We start from the raw sequence: 21211 nt of genomic DNA on the forward strand, positions 1-21211 counted from the left end.
TTGCACGGTTCAAAATGTAATCCTTTTGGGGTTAATATTAGTCTTAATTTTCATGAATTTGAAGCAAGAAGATATAACACTCATCATCAAATTGAATAAGATGATACGTCAAACTAAGGTCTAGCAAATATTATCATCAAATGAGACTGGCTTGAGATCAATATGAGGTTAATATGCTATTGCAGTATAAAATTTTACCTTTCTCATCATTATGCATATAAGACTAAATTAATGACACGACAGTGTCATCTTTAGTGCTTACCATAAAATCTTTATCGAGATGTAATGAAAGTTTTCCTTGGCAAAGCAGCAAAAACACTTGTAGTTTTCATGGAAGGTTTTCACTTCTTTTAGGAAGTATTAGAGGAAACAAAATAGCATTCGTGCTGATAATGTGTTATGAAATTAAAGCAATTTAGTAAAATATGAACAACAAATGTTGTTATGAAATAAAAGTAATTTAGTAAAACATGAACAAGAAATAGAGATAGAGAGAAGTAAGAGATTTTCTTCTTTAATTGTGTGTATTTTTCTATCTATTACAAGACTTTTATATATGCATAAAAAATCACTATTGCAAAATATGCCATTAAATATGTCATTAAATATTTGAGAGGAATATCACGAAAGAGGTTAGGGAGTAGCAATCATAAATCCATAATTATTAAAGTATTGGAAGTTAAGTAGATAATGGACCGTAATTTAATTTTCTTTTAACAAGAACTGCTAGTTTTATTTTTCATCATTCTTTTTAAAGAGTACATGAAGATACATTTCTTGATTATTTTACTAGTGTGCAAGTTATACAAGACCAAGGTCATTACAGCGCCGCCGTCTAACCCTCTGTCCAGCGCAAAGGGTCGCGCTGTTATCACCTAAATTAACGGCATTCGCAGCACCACGCAATCGAGCGTTACGTTTTAAGCAAAAAAGATACACAAATAAATACTACTCCTAACAAGTTCCTACATTTTTCAACCTGAATGCTATCTCGTCTTTGCCGCATTCTTCACCCTCCACCACTACTCGCCATGGCGACGCGTGTTCTTCCACGCGCTCTCCATTCCGCACACGCTTCCGCCATGGCTCTCTCCACAAACTCGCATTTCATACTTCCTTTCCCGCCTACGGCAGCTCATATTTCCCTCGCGAAATCTTCGTCAATTTTTGGTCGGAAATTTCATAATGGCTTGAGTTGCACAAGGGATAGGAAATGGAGTGTTGGCGGATGGTACGGTAAAGTGTTTGCTTCGCAGAGAGACTATCGGAAGTTTCGGAAACGGCCGTTGAAGAAGAGAGACAAAGAGAAAGAGTTGGAACTTAGTGTAAAGATTTGTATTGAAGAGCAATTGCCCGATGATCCTGAAATTCTGGTAATACCTCAGTTAATATTTCGCAAATTTGGTAATTTTGATTTGCCTATCATTTTTATTGAGTTTAAGTTCTATATACACTGATCTTGTGGCTTAAATCAGGTCGCTTAAAGCTAATTGTAGATAGCTTTATTAAATTACATTGATTGGTAACCTATAATAAATGGTAATTGACCTGATATAACAGGGTAAATTACACTATTGGTGTAAAAGAATCATTACACAGTGTATAAATCCTTTTTTTTATTATATGTGAAGTTTTGAACTTTAGTGTTCAATTGCAAATATCAATAGGAAGAGCAAATGCAAATCATATGTATGCGCACTTTTTGGCACCTATTGAGCATTTGATGTCCCTCATCCGTGTAAACATGGCATTTCTGTGGATAAGACGAGAATTATGTTCATGAGCAATATTTGAACTTCTTTACTCTTAAGTCTTAACTATATCTTAGTATCATTTTCCTCTGGGAAAAAATATCTACTTATTGTTTAGAATGCCAAGGTCTCAACTGGAGAATAAGTAGGTTTTGCTAATTGAATTACAAGTTTCCCATGATTTCACTTCCAAACTGGGATTAATAAGAAAGAGATTGAGAACTAGTACTTGGAAAAAGACAACACAATGTGAATCCGATAAACGAGTTTCACGGGCCATGAAAGAGATACGATCATGCATACTTCCACAACGGATAATAGGGATTGAAGTTGCAAGAATTTCAGCATCAAATATTCTTCATCAAAAGAAAGAATTTCAGCATCAAATATGCCAAAATCAGTAAAATGGGCAGGAGCATGTATGCATTTTAAGTAAAGTAATCCTCCCCCTTTGAGCTAGTTGAAAATTCCAAGTAAAATTCCATCAAGAAAGTTTATGCACTAATTCTTTGCAGCAACTCTTATTTGTAAATTTGTTTCTCATAAAAAAATGTAAACCCGTTTCGTTCTATTTTATTCATTCCCAGTTTTGCCACTGCAGGATATTGCTGAAATGCTTCGTCTTAATGTTCCAATGGCTATGAAATTAGCATTTGATAATTTGAAAGACTCAGAATATCAAACGAGGGATAGAGTAATTAATGATGTTGGTTGCTTTGAAACTGTTGAATTATCAGTACTGCTTTGCAATGATGAGTTCATCCGCGAGCTTAATAAGGATTGGAGAGATGAGGACCACCCTACTGATGTTCTTTCAATGTCTCAACATATACCTGAACTTGAGCTTCCAATTGTAAGAACTAGCTGCATTATTTGCATGTCACACCTCATTTAAAAAAGCTGACCAGGTCCGTGTTCTACAGTTAATGTTGGGAGACATTGTGATTTCGGTGGAGACAGCAGCACGGCAAGCAGAGGAAAGGGGACAAAATCTACTGGACGAGATACGCATCTTACTGGTAGGTTCACATACTTCTGAAAAACTCTCTGTATGCTGCTGTTAAATCCGAGCTGTCTGACAGTTGATGACTGATTCCTGTCCCTAATTTATGATGCAATATGTGGTCATCTCGGAATATTTTCACTAAAAGAAAGGCTAGTCAGATCTCTTTCATTTTCTTACGATTTGGCTTTTACACTTTTTATTCTTTTCCACTCTTTTGTTGCATTCAAGCATTCAACATTGAAGACATAATACAACAAACAAGATTTGGTTTTACTTTTTTCATTCTTTCTCACTTATCGTGTACCGTCGAAGATGAAGTACTTGTTTAGGCAAAACGATATCTTAATTTGTGAATACTTTGACATTAAACATAACTAAAGAAACGAAGAAACAAATCCATGATTTAATCAGTTAGGTCACGTACGTTTTCGACACCTTAATTAAAACAAACTACAACTTCATGAGAGATGCACCATATTTGGACGGGAAATCTAAACAAAACAAGCCTAAGCTCCAGGAACCTCAAGTTCTCCCTCAATCCAACTTCACCGTTCACACCAATATTTTCTGAATAGCCACTATAGTGCAACACTATTCAACTAGAGTGACTAAATAATCAACCATAAATACTCACATCATTCAAATCTATAGCGATGAACAACACAAATCAATTTTCAAAAATTGACAATTGCTTACAAAACAAGTGGTAGTCTCAACCATCTGAATAATAAATGACAAAATACAATGTTCTCTCCAGAAGATGATTTTAGCATCTCAAGATAAAGAAAGCAACTCCAATGAAATTTTAAATTTCTTGTCAGAAGTCCTCAAACTGCAGAATTGAGCAAACTTTTCCCCAAAGCAGTGAACCAAGAAGCACAAAACAATTTTGGGAGCAAAATGCATCAAGATATAGCCAACATAAGCGATATTAATTTCTTCGAAAAACTTGACCTTCATATTTTTATCAATCTCTACCAACTATCATTATAGACGGGGACAAAAACCAGATTGTTATGATAAATGTAGTTTATTAAAGATACACATAAACTTAATATTCCAATTTCTTTAAATGGAGTACATGAGTCTTAGATTACAGATGTAATGCTTGTAGCTTCATTAAATACACCAGGTGTGTACAAAAAGAGCTAACGCAAAAACTATACTCCAACAATAGTCAAGGTTATAAATCAGAAACAAACCTTACAAAAAAAGCTATAGATGACCTTGACATATTACTATCTAATACTACCTTAAAGTACAACTAGAGCTTCATTAACAATGTCAATGTCACAACAAACTTGAATAGGAAGATTTCATTGTCGTTCTAGCATCTCTTTTTTCATATGTGACACTTTGTAGTTCTATTCCTTTTAGCTGGTTCCTTGACTACAAAGGGAAAAATGCCTATTTTTTCAGAAAATAATTCAACTCCATCTTCATCAAACCTAGGTCGCGCAACATCACTCGTAAACATAACTTTTGTTATGAAGCTCTTACTTTTGCAAGATCTATATGGGTTTGGCTCATGTTCTTCAGGAAGAATGTAGAACTTTGCAGATTTTTCGGTTAGAAAGAACCATTTTTCGTCTATGTAAACATAATTAAACATATCAATAAACATAGGATTTGAATGGAGTGTACCAGACTCAATCATTGATAGGTAGAATTGAACTCTTGCTTTCTTATTTTCCTCTGTCAAATAAGGCTTTATGACATTAGTATGTGACCTTATAGCTCCTTCTTTGATACGCCGAAAAACTATTGATGTTGACATATTTGTAGCACAAGCCAATGATCGAATATTTGTTCGACGGCAAAGAGGGGTTTCCTTGACCAGATTAACATCAATGTGAACTCGTTTCCTCCCAACTCTGCCGTCATAATTAGTAGACACATCTAATGAATTACCATTAGCAACACTTAATTTTGCCTGTTTCCAAATTCGTACCACTGTTCTTTTTGGAGTATTGAACAAAATTTCTGCTTCCTTTAGAGACCCATATTTTAGAGCCCCTCTTTTACTTTCCTTTAAAAGCCATTCTGCAATAGCTTGGCGCTTCTCATTTTTTAGTTGTATCCTTATTTTTTAGTTGTAACCAGAATATGGATAAATATAAAAAAAAACAGAGGAAGCAAAAATGAGTTCATCTCAATATCTATGTATAAATAGCCTTTGACTTAATCTAAAATGAAATTTAGTGGCGCCACAACAAAAATTATACCTACCCTAATATCAGTAATACCAAAAGCTGTTGATTTGAGGAAAAGAAATTTTGAAATATATTTCCATTTCATCAATATAGTTGGTTAAGAATTGAAATTTAAAAATATACACCAAATGTAGAATAAAAAAATCATAGAGATCTTGTTCAAATCTGGGTTGCTTATAAATCCATAAAAATCTTGTTCACTCCGTCCGTAGAGAAAGAGTTTTTCTTTTTGGCTTTGGTCAAAAGGCTTACGGTGAATATCTTGTTGAAATGGGAAAGCCCCAGGATGGGGTAAGTTACTGGGGAAGACACACTAATGTGGAGAGAGAAGATGGGCCATGTCAAGTACTTTATCTGTTTTCCAGTTAGTGGGCCCTTAAGCGTATTATTTGAACTTGGTATACTCCCTCCGTTTCAAAAAGATTGTTTTAGTTTGACTTGACACGAAGTTTAATTTATGGGTGAAGACTTTTGCCAAATCATTTTAATATATACCATGTTCCAATTATACCCTTATGGTTCCACCAACTAGCTTTTGAATGGAAAACAGGTAAAGTACCTGATATGATCCATCTTTTCTCTCCACATTAATGTCCTTTCCCAAGTAACTTACTCCATCCTGGGGCTTTCCCATTTCAACAAAATATTCACCGTAAGCCTTTTGACTTGGTCAAAAGAAAAAACTTTCTTTCAACTCTCTCTACGGACGAAGTGAACAAGATTTCTATGGATTTATTAGCAACCCAGGTTTGAAAAAGATCTGTATGAATTTTTTATATTCTAGATTTGGTGTATATTTTTAACCAACCATATTGATGGGATGAAAATATATTTCAAAATTTCTTTTCCTGAAATTCAGCAGCTTTTGGTTATTACGGATATTAGGGTGGGTAAAATTTTTGTTAGTGGCGCCACTGAATTTCATTTTAGATTAAGTGAAAGGCTTATCTATTTATACATAAATAACTCATTTTTGCTTCCTTTGTTTCTTTTTTATATTTATCCATATTCTAGTTACAACCAAAAAATGAGGAGCGCCAAGCTATTGCAAAATGGTTTTTAAAGGAAAGTAAATGAGGAACTCTTAAATATGGGACTCTAAAGGAAACATAAATTTTGTTCAATACTCCAAAAAGAACCGTGGTACGAATTTGGAAACATGCAAAATTAAGTGTTGCTAATGGTAATTCATTAGATGTGTTTACTAATTATGCCGGCAGAGTTGGGAGGAAACGAGTTCGCATCAATGTTAATCTGGTCCACAGGAAACCCCTTTTTGTTGTTGAACAAATATTCGATCTTTGGCTTGTGCTATAAATATGTCAACATCAACTGTTTTTCAGCGTATTAAGGAAGGAGCTATAAGTTCACATACTAATGCCATAAAGTCTCATTTGACAGAGGAAAATAAGAAAGCAAGAGTTCAATTCTGCCTATCAATGATTGAGTCTGGTACACTCCATTCAAATCCTATGTTTACATAGACGAAAAAGGTTCTTTCTAACCGAAAAATGTGCAAAGTTCTACCCTATTCCCGAGGAACATGAGCCAAACCCATATAGATCTTGCAAAAGTAAGAACTCCGTAACAAAAGTTATGTTTATGAGTGTTGTTGCGCGACCTAGGTTTGATGAAGATGGAGTTGATTATTTTTTGGAAAAATAGGCATTTTTCCCTTTGTAGTCAAGGAATAGCAAAAATAGAGTTGAGAGATTCAAGGTTGAATATCAAACGGCTCCTTCAAATATTGATGAGTTAATAAATGCAGTTGAGAGATCTTTTAATGAGATGAAGGTTGAATCATGTATTTCTAACTCTACAATCTTGCATGATCGAGGTGATGAAAGAAAAGGTGGGAACAACTCCAAAGTGCCACATATGAAAAAAGAGATGCTAAAACGACAGGGAAATCTTCCTATTCAAGTTTGTTGTGACATTGTTAATGAAGCTCTAGCTGTACTTTAAGGTGTATTAGATAGTAATACGTCAAGGTTATCTATATCTTTTTTTGTAAGTTTTGTTTCTGATTTATAACCTTGATTATTGTTGGTGTATAATTTTTGTGTTAGCTCTTTTTGTACACACTTGGTGTATTTAATGAAGCTATAAACATTAGGTCTGTAATCTAAAACTCATGTACTCTTATTTTAAGAAATGGGAATATTAAGTTTATGTATCTTTAATAAATTATCTTAACAATTTGGTTTTTGTCCCCGTTTATAATGACAATTGGTTGAGATTGATAATAGTATGAAGGCCAAGCTTTTCGAAGAAATTAATCTCGCTGATGTTGACTGCATCGTGATGCGTTTTGCTCCCAAATTTTTTTAGTGTTTCTTTGTTCACTGCTTTGGGGAGAAACTTGCTCATTTTTTGCAATTTGAGGACTTCTAGAAATTTAAAATTCTATTGGAGTTACTTTCTTTATCTTGAGATGCTAAAATTATCTTATTGGAGAGAACATTGTATTTTATTATTCTGATGGTTGAGGCTATCATTCGTTTTGTAAGCAGTTGTCAATTTTTGAAAATTGATTTGTGTTGTTCATTGCTATAGGTTTAAGTAAAGTGAGTATTTATGGTTGATTATCTAGTTGAATAGTTTTGCACTATAGTGGCTATTCAGAAAACATTGGTGTGAACAATGACGTTGGATTGAGGGAGAACCTGAGGTTCCTGGAGCTTTAGGCATTTTTTGATTTCCCATCTAAATATGGTGCATATCTCATGAAGTGTTAGATTGTTTGTCGAAGACGTACTTGACCTAACATATTTAATAGCAAGGGTAGTAATCGAACTCAAAAGTAGAAGGATTATCAAATTTAGAAAGGTGCCAATCTTTTTGGAACAGATCCATAAGAAAATAGTGTCAATCTTTTTAAAACAGAGGAGTATATTTAAATGATTTGGCCAAAGTCTTCTCCCAAAAATTAAACTCCGTGCCAAGTCAAACTAAGGCAATCTTTTTTAAACGAAGGGAGTATTGTGTTACAAATGAGACAATCGTTGTTTGTCTCCCCTGCAGGTTCATGGTTTGCTACATCTTTTGGGGTTCGATCATGAGCTTAGTGATGAAGCTGAAGCTGAAATGGAGAAAGAAGAGGAGATCCTTCTAAAAAGTCTTGGGTGGAAGGGAAAAGGATTAATTCAGAGTGCATATGATGCTGAGGATGCTGATAGTCCTCCTTTGGAGAACATTGGTAATGTGCATAAGAATAACAAAAAGATTGTGTCTTTCTTTGTTAAATTACTCTCTTCTAGTTATGTTGTTACTCTCTTTTGTAAGTTTACATTCCTGATTAATTGGATTGAAGAGATCATCTTACATGCCAACTGTGTAAAGATAGGAAGAAAGAAGGGAGTCTTCGATTTTACAGACCAAAGTTTAGCTACATCTTCTGTGATATGGATGGTAAGAAAACAGTTGTGATTCTTAGAATTGGTTCCTTTAATCTGTTTCACCTGTTTATTATCTTGTTGGTTTCTTCCCATTGTTGATGTAAGGTACCCTCCTGAACAGCAAAAGTCAGATTAGTTCAGCAACTGTTGAAGCTCTAAGAGATGCCACTTCTAGGGGTGTAAAAGTGGTGATAGCTACTGGAAAAGTGAGGCCAAGCTTTTTTCTTTTCCCATATCCTACAGTAGTTTTCTGATTTCATTCTGATCTAATAGTATCTCCCTATGCAATATACCATTTTTTTCCTCTGCCTCCAAGTAACTATCATAAGCCTTGTATTTTGTTTGGCAGACCCGTCCTGCTGTCATTACTCTGTTCAAGAGCGTAGGTTTAGCTGGAAAAGACGGCATTGCTTCAGAGGTTTCTCCAGGAGTATTCGTGCAGGTTTAACTTACTCCATCCCTATCCTTAGTCAATAGCATCTTCGATTTTCGAACCATTTAATCTTTCCAATTGGATATGGGTAATAGTCATTCACTTCAAAATTATGCAGAGATTCATTTAAGATAATCATAACGTCTTTTACTTCCTCCAGAAATTAGGGATTTTTATTGATTGTAGTAATCCTTCCTTCTCGTACTTTTGTCCCATTTGCTTTTTCACACAGTTTAAGTGAAATAGAAGGGTTTTACATGTTTTCCAACTTGCCTTTCCACAAAATATAATTAAGGGAACTTAAGTTTTTCCTTGACCCCCAAAAAAGAAGTGAGTTTTCATATGTTGTGAGTAAGGCCTGTATGTTGAAGGTCAGTTCGGGAACAAATATGACCATTTAACTTTTTGCTTATAAGATATCGAATTAGTATCGAAAGTTGGGAGAAAAAAGTACCCTCTTCAGGAAAAAAGGACACATTTCCTTTTATAAGTAAAAAGAACACATTTTATAAAATACCAAAATATAAAGTTGGTCATTGATCTTCATCTTCTCCCAAAATCACCCCAAGCAATATACAAACCCATATTCGATTCATCTCAAAAATCCACCATGAAAACCACTGTAGCGGCACACCCTTGAAAAAATATGGTACTAATTAGATTGTTTGTGGGTATAACACGTATGACCCAAAATGATAAAGACCGCTGCATATTCAAGACCAACTATTAACGAGTGGCATATGTGAGCCATTTTCTTAAGTTCAGCGGCATATTTGAGGCATTAGTTTTGCTAAAAGGAGTAATAGTTTCTTTTGTGGTATAGAATTTTATAGCTTTCACTTTTCTAATTTTTCCCATGGCTATAAGTTTCTTATGTTTTTCAAAATCATACACTTGTCAGGGGTTGCTCGTTTATGGCAGACAAGGCCGGGAAATTTCTCGAAGAAACTTGGATCTGAATGTGTGTAAAGAGGTATGTGCCTTTGCTCGTGGCCATCTTAGTTCCCTTTCATTGGTTTACAGTCTTATTCATCTCGTTCTTTCAAATCAAGATTTTTATACAATGCTATTTCATAGCAAGCAACATGTTATACAACATCTCTCTTGATCCACTACTCACATATCATTAATCAATCTCTTTGAATAAAAATAAATATAATTGCACTGCAAATTGTTGTGATTTACTAGGAGTAAATTCAAGTGGAAGGATGTAAATCATATGTTTCACGTGTCAATTTATTGGTTCTTTTATTTTTTAAAATAAAAATTGACGTAACTTCAATTTGTTCAGCAAATAACAAATGATTTTTAGATGCGTTCAAGGGTTTGTCTAGTGGTCAAAGAAGTGGATGCAAACCTGGAAAACCAAGGTTCAATGCATGAGGCAAAAAACACTATGTGATTTCTTCCCATTTGCCAAAGCCTTGATGGACAAAGTTACTCGGTATTTGCACTGGTGGGAGGTGCACGCGAGCTGGTCTGAACACTACAATTATAAGGAAATGACTCTTAGATTACCTTTCCTAAGTAATTTGGAAATCTACTTATTATGACTGTAAGGCTACCAATACATTGTATGTACAGTGCAGTTAGAATATATGCCGCAATTAAATTTCACCCTTCCACAGTTAAATGCACCCATCATGCATTGGTACCCTTCCACAGTCTATGTAGGACGCGAGCAATCCAACTTAGGCGACCTTTTCTCATTATATCCACCATTCAGGGTACTTGCATCTTTTCTAGGATGTGGTCATTTCTAATCATGTGTAGTATTTTATATGACAGCTCCATCTTAATATCTGCATTTATACGGCATATGTTGTGGATATAAAACCCAGCATCATTCACTGGTTTCACAACCGTTGTGTATAATCCTTATACGTTGGTGGACTTCGTTAGTTCAAGGAGTTCAAGTCCTTAATATTTCGTAAAGTTAATCACTTTCCAGGTGCTGATTTTTGTGAACTAGATTCACGTTGATTATCAAAAATAAAATAAAGATGGTTTATTTTAAGGTCTGAACATTATCTAGGAGAATTTTTTTTAATGAATTTCATTTTTTTCATTGTTTCTCTATGTTATAGATGGAAAGTAACTTCTACATTCTTCTACAATATATATTAGTTAAAGTACAAATTTGCGATTGCGCAATTGTTTTCTGAAAGTTGCAATTTTTTGTTTTAAATGTTAGTTTATAGTGATTTGTGTACGAGTATAAGAACATCCGGGTACTTTCTATTTGTCTTAATTACTTTCTATTTTACTCTTATTTATATATATACTTAACCTATTTTTCACTTTCACTTTTATTTTATTTTGATATGATGATAATATGAGTTGAGCTTAAAGAATGAAGTGAGGATTCATACCGCCGACCCCAACTTGTTTGGGACTGAGACGTAGTTGTTGTTGTTGTTGCATGATTATCATATACTTGGTTGATGCTGGATTTGTTGATTTTCTATATGCATACAAACTGTTAGTGAGAAATGCTCTTTACTGGGATTACGGCATACCAATTGAAAAACAGGTACTCCATCCACAAGGGTATATGTAAACTATGCTCCATAAGGTCTCATGCAGACACCAACACATGCTATTACATTTACTGGTCAATATGAGACCAGATTCTGATCATTCTTCAATTTACAGGCATTTCTGTACTCTCTTGAGCATAAGGTTCCTCTCATTGCATTTAGTGAGGATCGTTGCTTAACATTGTTTCATCACCCTCTTGTGGATTCACTTCATACTATATATAACGAGCCAAAGGTACCATACTTATCAATAGTCTATATCTCGCTAGACATTATATTTTCTTGACATGCCGTGCTGAATGCTTCATATCTAATCTTTTGCAGGCGGAGATTATTCCTTCAGTCGACCAACTATTGGCAGGGACGGACATACAGGTATGTTATTAAAATTAGCTGCTAATTATATGACGTACTTTCCAAGTATGGGTATGGGAAATTAACTGTAGGGTCACACTGTTGCCCTGAACATATACTATTCATCACTGAGGGGGAATTGCAGTTTGCACTTGTACGACACACACAAGCTGAAAGGAAAAAGACATCATTATTCCCTGGAAGAGTCTTTATTTTTCAAACTAGTAGCTGACTTAGGATGCTACACATACTTATGTAGTTGGTTAAATTCGACCATAGGTCTTTTCTAATTTTGGTGGCTTACAGTTTGTGATGAAAATTGCAATATTATGGAGGTGAAGCCTCCCCTCCCCAACTAAAATTTCTGTAGACGTCTTTTTTTCTTTTCTTTTTTTCTTATCGGGTTTGAGTTTCATAATTTACATATTATTGTAATCACAGTAGAAGTATGGGAAGAGGTGATGAGCTAGAACACGAGAGAGTTCCATAAAGCAAAACAAGCGGAGAGAAAAGGAAAGATAAGAAATAAAATTTAATCTAAAGAGATAGATTTCCCTACTATATTGAGGGCCGGCTTGTCGGTGAAGATGCAGATGTCAGTTTGCTAATGTGTCGGTTATTTTGGGTTGTAATATTTTGGCCTTCTCATGCTTATGGCTATTTTGTGTCTTCATGGGCAAGGCGAAAGGGGCCACAGTTGTACCATTGCAAGGTCTTGTTAGTTTTCTCAGGTTTTCTTTTTTCCTTTTTGGGGTGTTGATGGGAGGGTGGGGTCTTCTTTTTTTATTGGTATTGTAGGGGGGGCTTTCGGAAAATACATGATTAACACTCCATTTGTAGAAAGGGAAAAGAACTCCCCCTTTCTTTGGCATGGCACGCAAAGTAAAACAAGGTCCAAGCTAAATGGCAAACAGTTATGACCTTTTTTGTTTTCTTTCTATTGTGTTCTACATCTTTTTTAGCTGATTTAAAAAAAGTGTTTTAAATCTTTTTTCATGTTTTCTTCTGTTTATTCTTAAATTTCACTTTCGCCTTCCTCCCCGTTTCTTTGCTTGTTTAAATGATCTTTTGATTTCTGTAAGAAGGCTATTTGGCTCCCCCCCCCACCCAAACACACACACACACACACACACAAAAAGGAAAAAACCCTTATCAATTTGTGCACCTGTTCTATTGGACTAAGAGCCTCCTGATTATTCCAAGTTAGATTTTTTTTCATTCAGCATCCATGTTCTAGGTTTGGTTGTAAATAATACTTCATTTCCAATTTGCAGAAGGTGATCTTCTTAGATACTGTGGAGGGAGTGAATACTACATTAAGACCGTACTGGGCAGAGGCAATTGGAGATAATGCCTCTGTTGTCCAAGCTTGTCCGGACATGCTTGAAATTGTTCCTCCTGGAACTTCTAAGGGCAGTGGAGTAAAAATACTTCTTGATCATTTGGGTGTAAGTCCTAAGGAGGTGAGTGCTGTTTTAATTTTGTTCCATAATCTCTTCTTTTTCCTAGAAACATTGGAAGTTATTCAGAATTACATTGACAGAGTATTGATAGTTATCTTTCCAAAGTTTAACTTCTTAGCATTTAATCCTGATATACTTTTAAGTTTACCAAAAATTTCCCTAGGAACCTTTATTCAGCATAAATGTTGCGCCACCTACATTTTTATGTTGCTTCTATCGTTTTCTTTCCTGAAACATGCTTCATTCTCTCTGCACATCTGTAGATGTTACGGTAAATGGATTTTTAGCCCGTGATATATGTAATAGTAGAAGACCAGAAAAGTCTACCTCTTGAGCGATATCACCTCAGACACCTTACAATTTCTGAACATTTGGTGTTCCTCTGGTATAGACTTGTTCTTTCACTCGATATGGTGCAAATCTTATGATGCTACAGGGTGTCAGTGCAATAGTTTCGATACGTTACAATTGCCTATATGAAGGAGTGAGCAGGAGATACCTATATTGTACAACCTCTCAAAACTCATGGAGCATTTTTTATTGGAAGATCTGTTTATGTTTTCCCCTAGCCTCTTAAAACAACAATGATTTGGTTGACACTATGGAGCTTTCCTTCTGTTGCTTCTGTCGGGTAAACAATTCCTTGCTCTACAGCCTTGATGGGGCCATGATTTGGGAGACTGATTGATTTTTCCATTGCATATTGTCCCTAACTAGTCTAAGCTGGAGGCAGAAATATGATGAAGCTAGTATCAACTTAGCTATACATAACCATTTTTAGATCTATATGGGCGTGCGCGGTCTAAAATTTTGTACTCTGGTTATAGAGTTTTCTCCAACTCTTCCACTTCTATTTTCAGATAATGGCCATTGGTGATGGGGAGAATGATGTGGAGATGCTTGAGTTGGCTTCTCTTGGTGTTGCTCTCAGCAATGGTTCAGAGAAGGCAAAAGCCGCTGCAGATGTGATTGGTGCCAGTAATGATGATAATGGAGCAGCTGATGCAATCTATCGGTATGCTTTTTGAGGCTGTGTTCAGGAATGGAAGAACCGGAAAAGGGGAAATGGAGAGGTTCAAAAGTTTTAAAGGTTTAGTTTTCTAATTTATTCAATTTCGAGGAAACTTTTCATTAAGCCAGCAATAAGGCTGAAGTGTGGAGCAAATTGCTCCCTTCTTATTTCATTCCATAGGTCCCATATAATGAGTTTAGATCAAGAATTTGCTTATTGTCATTTACCTTTCCTCTTAAGGAATGAGGAAACCACATTTTGTAACTGCAGAGAATATCATTTTTTTCTGAATATAGGGAGTGTCAATGGCATCTTTAACTCATTGCATGTGAGCCTGAGCTCATACATATTACAACCATGATTTAATTCTTAGAACTCTACATGCAAGATATTTATGTAGTGCTCCAAGTCCCCACATATCTGCAGATATTTGATTTGATAAAATACTGGTTCATTTTATCATTTTGCAGACTCGAACAAGTTTGCTCTCCTAAGTCATAACCCTAAGATGTCGTTTGGTAGAATGCATTAGGGAAAATAATGCATGCATTAGCTTTGTGTATTAGTAATACCTTGTGTGGTACACTTTTTCAACCGATGTATAACTAATACAAGCATTAGTTATACACCCTATTTGGTATTATCCTATGTATAGCTAGCTAATGCATAACAAATCATGTTATTAGCAATACTAAGGCTATTAATGCATGCATTAGCATGGTTAAAGATAAAATTATCCTTAAAGTCCCTTAAAGCTAAAGAATATGGAGGGCATTTTTGTAAACAACTAATTTTCTTAAAAATTATGCAATGCATTTTAATTTTTAATACACCACACCAAACAATGGATAAGAAATAATCTTTGCGTAACTAATGCTTGCATTACTAATCCCTGCATTACTAATACACCTTATTCAGCACTATTCTTATTAAACCTGTTTAACGGGTTGGATTGACCCGTTTTCGGCTCGGACCAGACCGGTAGTTAGGGGGCTGGGTTAGGGGGGTTGGTCCGTATAAAAAAACATTCCGGTTAAACGGCTCGGCCCGGTTCAACGGCTATTTTTGAATTAATTTTTAATTATTTTTTGAATTTGACTGTTGGCAACGGTCAGCTTCAAATTTGACCGTTGCCCAACGGAATTATTGCAAGAATAGCTCCTTTTTGGGCAATTTTTTTTAAAAAATAACACTTTTGTAATTACTAATTTAGCTATTTTAAAAACTATAAATACACCCCCTCTTCTTCATTTCTTCACTCATCTCTCATTTCTCAAACTCAAATCTCAATTGTCATTCTTTCATTCTTCACCTAAATTGCAATCAAGTATTTGGCTCTCATATTTTTTGGAATTTAATTTATTGTATTATTTGAAGTTTGAAGTTTGAACAATTGACGTTTCTTCGTGGTAACATTGGAGTTGCGAAAATTATCAAGAGTTCAACTTATTTCGGAATTCAGTGCACTCCCTCCAACTCTTTCTCTTATTTACTATTTTATTTGCATATTTAATTTTTGTTAGTAGTTAAATTTTTACAATATGTTTAATGCTGCAAAAAGAGTTTATAATAAGGTTGCTAATCAGGGAAATAGAAAAAGAGGTACTACTTCAACATCTATTAGTAATTTAAATGACTCTACACATGTTTCTGAAATATCATCTGATAATAATATAAATTATGAACAATTACAGGAAGATTTCGGTATAGAAGATAATGAATTAGAAATTGAAGATGAGAAACCACTTATACCTAGTAGTGTTGGAGTTGGTAGTAGGGGTGGTGGTCGTGGTACTAGTAGTAGACCACATGTGGCCCCGACTACTAATCAGAGGAAAAGAAGTAAAGTTTGGAAATATTTTGACGACATAGAGAATTCTGATAGAGTTAGATGCAAACTTTGTAAAGATGATTTTAAACATAAGACTGGAGGAAGTTTAGGGGAGGCTGGAACACTAAGTAGACATTTGAAAATTACTCATCCTATAGAGTGGGGCTCTGATTTAGATGAAAATTAAGGAACTTTAAACCCTAGTACTAGAGGACTTATGAAATATGATAAAATGAAGGATCGTGAGGAGTTAGCAAAAATGATTGTTTTGGGTTGTCTACCTTTTTCTTTTGCTTCTTCATCATATCTGACTATGTATATTCAAAGGATTTATAATCCTTATTTAAAGATATCCCTAGAAGTATTTGTAGATCTGATATCTTTAGACTTCATGGGCAATATCAGACATACATACGTTATTTGCTTGACCACCTTCCTTATAGAGTTTCTCTAACTTCTGATATTGGCCATGGTGTAAATGGAAATGGTTATTTGAAAATTACATGTCATTGGATAGATAATAATTATTGTATGCAAAAATGCGTTATTGCTTTTAAATATGATAAAGATCAAAGTCATACTGCTATTTTTATAAGTACTACTATTTGCGAAGTTGTTGAATTTTATAATCTTAATAAAAAAGTATTGTGTATGTCTTTTGATAATGCTTCTAACAATAATGCCGCTATTTCAATATTAAGACTGCATTTGAAACCACTACTAGACGAAATTTTTCTTGTTAGGTGTGCATGTCATGTTTATGATTTAATCGTTAAAAGTGGCCTTGATTTATTTTTTTGAAGGCAATGCAAAACCTTTGAAGTTCTAGATTTATATTTAATAATTAAACTTTAAATTTACTCTTTTTTCGTTAATTTAGTTGTTGTTAAATGCAAACTTTAATTTGCAAGTTTGAAATAAAAGTGCAATGTTTTTCAAATTATAAGTGCAATTTTTTTCCATCTTCATTGTATTTATATTATCTTAAATTCTTAATGAAATATTCAAATATAAGAATTTTAAAGTCTTTGCATCCTTTATTCAAATACTCTTTTTATAAGATTATTTTTTGTTTTATATTTTTACTTTAGTTATACAAAATATATTTTAAAAAAATTATACACAAACTCGACCCGGCCCGGAACCGTTCCGGTTCCATTTTTGACCGGATGGGGCCCGAACCCGTTAAGCCCGGTTTGTCGAACCCGGAACCCGGCCTGGATTGGTGATCGGCCGGTCACTTTTTTTCTCGACCTGAACCGGCCCGGTCCACCCGTTTGTCACCTTTAATTCTTATACACCCTACCAAATGACCCCTAAAAGTAAGATGCATTCACATATTACTGCTTGGTGTGTAATTGTTGGTACCACGCGAGGCGAATGGATCATAGGTCAAATGGATTCAACTGAACTCATCTACAATCAAATCTCTCTACGACAACATCACTTGATCCGATATTTTTTGGTTTTGTTAGCGAATGAATGTTATACATCTATAACAACATTTGATGTTTAAATATATTTTGGCTGTTATAAACCAAAATTATCCATTTTTTTTAATGTTACATAAAAAGGTAAGTAAATTATTCAAATTTAAATACTCAAAGATATGTAAATTTTACTAATTAAATATTAAAGAAAGCTAACACAATATAATAATTTCGTAACAAAATGTATGAAGATTTAAACTCTAAAGTATACGTTTTAAAGCTACTAGAAGATCAAATTATTTCAAAGATTGATGGAAAAATTCACCAATTGTAGTTTGTTCCATAGATTCTAGTAACTTACTTGCGATATAACGCTTGAATTAGCGAAGATATCCAAACTTTCAACGAAAGGACATCTAATAGTTTTCCCTTGAAGGCAATCAAAGAGGTTATCAATTGATTTTTCTATCTCGGTCTAAGTAGCAGCAGGTTGAGGTAAAAAAATTTAAACTTATTATTGGTGATCTTATTAGAGATTCTACATGTATATTATAGAGGGGTAATTTTACAAAGAGTGTACTACTATAAAGATGGATGTTACTTTTATAGGTTAAAAAACTGTTATAGAGAGGTAGAATATAACATAAAGAATCGGCTCCGAGAAAAAAATGACTTTTATAGTGAATGACTATTATATAAGGATGTTGTTAAAGAGAGATGTGACTGTATTTCGACCCAACATGGATACACTCTGAAAAATTACTAGAACTTTGGTAAATAGTGGATTCTAATCCATAATTTCAAATGTTTAAAGAACCTTAAATTTTTTTTATTCATTTCTGATTGCTTTTAAAGAGACTAGGTATTTTTCAAGTCACTGCGACTTCATCCACTTGTGTTCATGAAATAACAACTTGTTGTAGATCGGAAAATTTGAGAATGCATGGCAATATTATGAAAAATATATCTTAAAATATTACATAAAATGTCATAAAGGATCTAAAGCGAAGAAAAAAAAGGGGAAATAATCTTTTCTTCAACTGAGATTAATAAATGAGAGGGAACAGATTATATATAAATGAAAAAGGACAGCATAGTCATCTCCCTAAACTACAACAAAATTTACAAAATTTAAGGTTAACACCAAGCAAAATATTATTTCTTATTATTGTACGATTTATTTTTTCTATTTTCCAAAATTTAATTTCTTGATTGTATTGAGTCATGGTCAGTCCTCTCTTCCATGACCACGGTGCTTCTTCACCATAGATTGTTCAGCACTGAAAGCAAAAGAAGCTGCAGTCACTGTGGGAAAAAACAAAAAAGAAGACAAAATAAGTGAAAATTATTGAGAAGAATGAAATGATTTTAATTGAAGATAAAAATAATGTTATACGTCAAAATTTTAGATTACTTACATGCAGATATAATGAATGTTTTACCAGCATAGTTTATATTTCTCTTAGTCCATGGACAGTAGCGAGAAGCAGCAAACTGAAACAGAAATGTATATTTTTAGCCGCTCCTAAAAATAATAGCTATTTTATATACTTTTGGCTGGCAAATACAATAATTTTGTATTTTACCCAAACTGAAACATTATCCCCAGAAAAAAGAGACATTTAGGAAGAAAAAAATACACAAAGTATTTCATTGGAATTATTTATACAAATCTATATACTATATTAAAAGTAAGAAGACTCTTAGCGAAATGTCGTTCTTCTTTTTTACTCTTTAAGAGTTTATTTTATATTGGACAGAGTAGTAATTTTAGTTATTTTCCTAATATGTAGGAAGTCATTTTATTTTTCTAATATTTAGGGACAAGCATTTAATTAATAGCCTAATATTTAGGACTTTGATATGGAAAATCATATAATTATATTTTTGTTGTAAAATATTTTATATAAGAGTCCTTGACGACCTTTTTTTTTGGTTAAAAAGTTTTAGGTTTAGTATTGTTTATTTTCTTTTTCTTTTTCTTTTTCTTTTTTCAGAACTCCTTTTCTTTGTATAATTTATGTCATTTGACTATACAATGAGCTACAATAATTTATTATTTTTCTAATTAGTTGGAAATAATTCATATAATATTTATTATTAATTAAAAAATAAATAAATTGCATTTTATTCTTGAAACAAAATTATTATTTTCTATCAATTTGTTAATCCTCTTTGAGTCTTCTAAAATGAACAAGGGAATAACTTTTCAAAAAATCAAAAAAATTCTTAAGTTTTGAAGGATTATATGTGACTGTTGAAATTGAAAAGAAGCATGATAACTTATGAATTTAAAGCGATTGAATTAAAAATTAAAATAAATTTTTAGTTGAATATATTGACTGATGATTGAGAACTGGTATGAAGATTCATCATTTTTGGAAAAATTAACTTTTATTTTAACACTCAAAGATAATATTTTAATATATTATTTATAAAATATTTTAAAATTCTTTCTTATTGAAATAGTATACACGCGCAAAGCGCGTATCATAAGATTAGTAATAAAAAAAGAATAAAGATCATTTCTTAATACAAAGGAATAAAGGAGTAGTAATATTTTTCGAAAAAAATAGATTACCACAACTAGAGAAGTAATAGCACATGTCATGGAAGCTCCTTTAAATCCATCTTGAATGATGTCTGCATAATCAATCAAGATTAGAAGATTAAAGAAAACAAATGAAAGGATTAGACAAACAATAAGTAGAAATAATACAATATATTTCTTTAAAAAATAGGAAATGAAGGATCTTTATCATTTTAAGAGTAGAAAAAATGAATTAAGAGGAAAGAAAATTACGTTGAACGTCCTGATTTTTTTGTTCTTCGGTAATGGGTGGCATTTTGCTTATTTCTGTCTGCAATTATGATTAACAGAGGAATTTGATGCCTTTTGAATATCAAGAAAGTGATGAAAATTGTTTGTTTAACAAATTCTCCAAAACTTAAGGGAAACTATTAAATTGAGTGGCCAAAATTTTGGTGTTGTTTGCTCTTTATAAGGATTAAGGAGGGATATGGAGTTTTCACCCTTTTGTCACAAATTTTTCATTTTTTTTATCCTTTTTTTTTTTTTGGCACAAGGCCCATGCCATTTCCTGCATCATATATTAAACAAAAATGAATACTTGCTATTGTATGTCACAGCTCATTAATTCTTTGAGAGTCAAGAACAAAAGTTAGGAGACAGAAAAAATTGGGAAGAATACAATAATTTTCAATCATCTTGTGCCCATCAACTTTTATCTCCATTTAGGTAGGGTAGAAAATGAGAAAATATCCTAAATTATTCTTTACTTTTTGGAGAAAGTGATCTCATATGACCAATTACAATTTGAGCAGAAGAAAATAGTTTTAAATATATTTATGTGTCATATAAACTAAAATAACGTCTGCAAAGCGAAGAACCTTACCAGGGCTTGACATGCCGCGAATCCTCTTGAAAGGGAGGGGTGCCTTTGGGAACGCGGACATAGGTGGTGCATGGCTGTCGTCAGCTCGTGCCGTAAGGTGTTGGGTTAAGTCCCGCAACGAGCGCAACCCTCGTGTTTAGTTGCCATCGTTGAGTTTGGAACCCTGAACAGACTGCCGGTGATAAGCCGGAGGAAGGTGAGGATGACGTCAAGTCATCATGCCTCTTATGCCCTGGGCGACACACGTGCTACAATGGGGCATAAATCCTGGGCCAAGTTATTTAGCGCAGCGGGAAGGAGAAGGTAGGAATCCCTTATACGGAACAATAATTTCTTTTTTTCATTTCCACGATAGACTTTTAAC

At 33.7% G+C, this 21211-nt stretch overlaps 1 protein-coding gene and 1 pseudogene across 1 annotated transcript; both read left to right on the plus strand.

Annotated features, from left to right (window-relative positions):
• Positions 1-779: 779 nt before the first annotated feature.
• Positions 780-14492, plus strand: LOC107798500 (endoribonuclease YBEY, chloroplastic). The gene is made up of 12 exons (XM_016621507.2): positions 780-1373; positions 2353-2604; positions 2675-2770; positions 7995-8169; positions 8313-8381; positions 8474-8574; positions 8718-8810; positions 9703-9774; positions 11457-11576; positions 11666-11716; positions 12970-13158; positions 14019-14492. The coding sequence occupies exons 1-12, from the start codon at positions 984-986 to the stop codon at positions 14184-14186; spliced, it is 1776 nt and encodes a 591-aa protein (XP_016476993.1). The 5' UTR covers positions 780-983; the 3' UTR covers positions 14187-14492.
• A 6333-nt stretch (positions 14493-20825) lies between these two features.
• Positions 20826-21085, plus strand: LOC142177897 (18S ribosomal RNA; annotated as a pseudogene).
• The last annotated feature ends 126 nt before the right edge of the window (positions 21086-21211 follow it).

This window comes from Nicotiana tabacum, chromosome 23 (genome assembly GCF_000715075.1).
Source record: "Nicotiana tabacum cultivar K326 chromosome 23, ASM71507v2, whole genome shotgun sequence".
Taxonomy (NCBI): Eukaryota; Viridiplantae; Streptophyta; class Magnoliopsida; order Solanales; family Solanaceae; genus Nicotiana; species Nicotiana tabacum.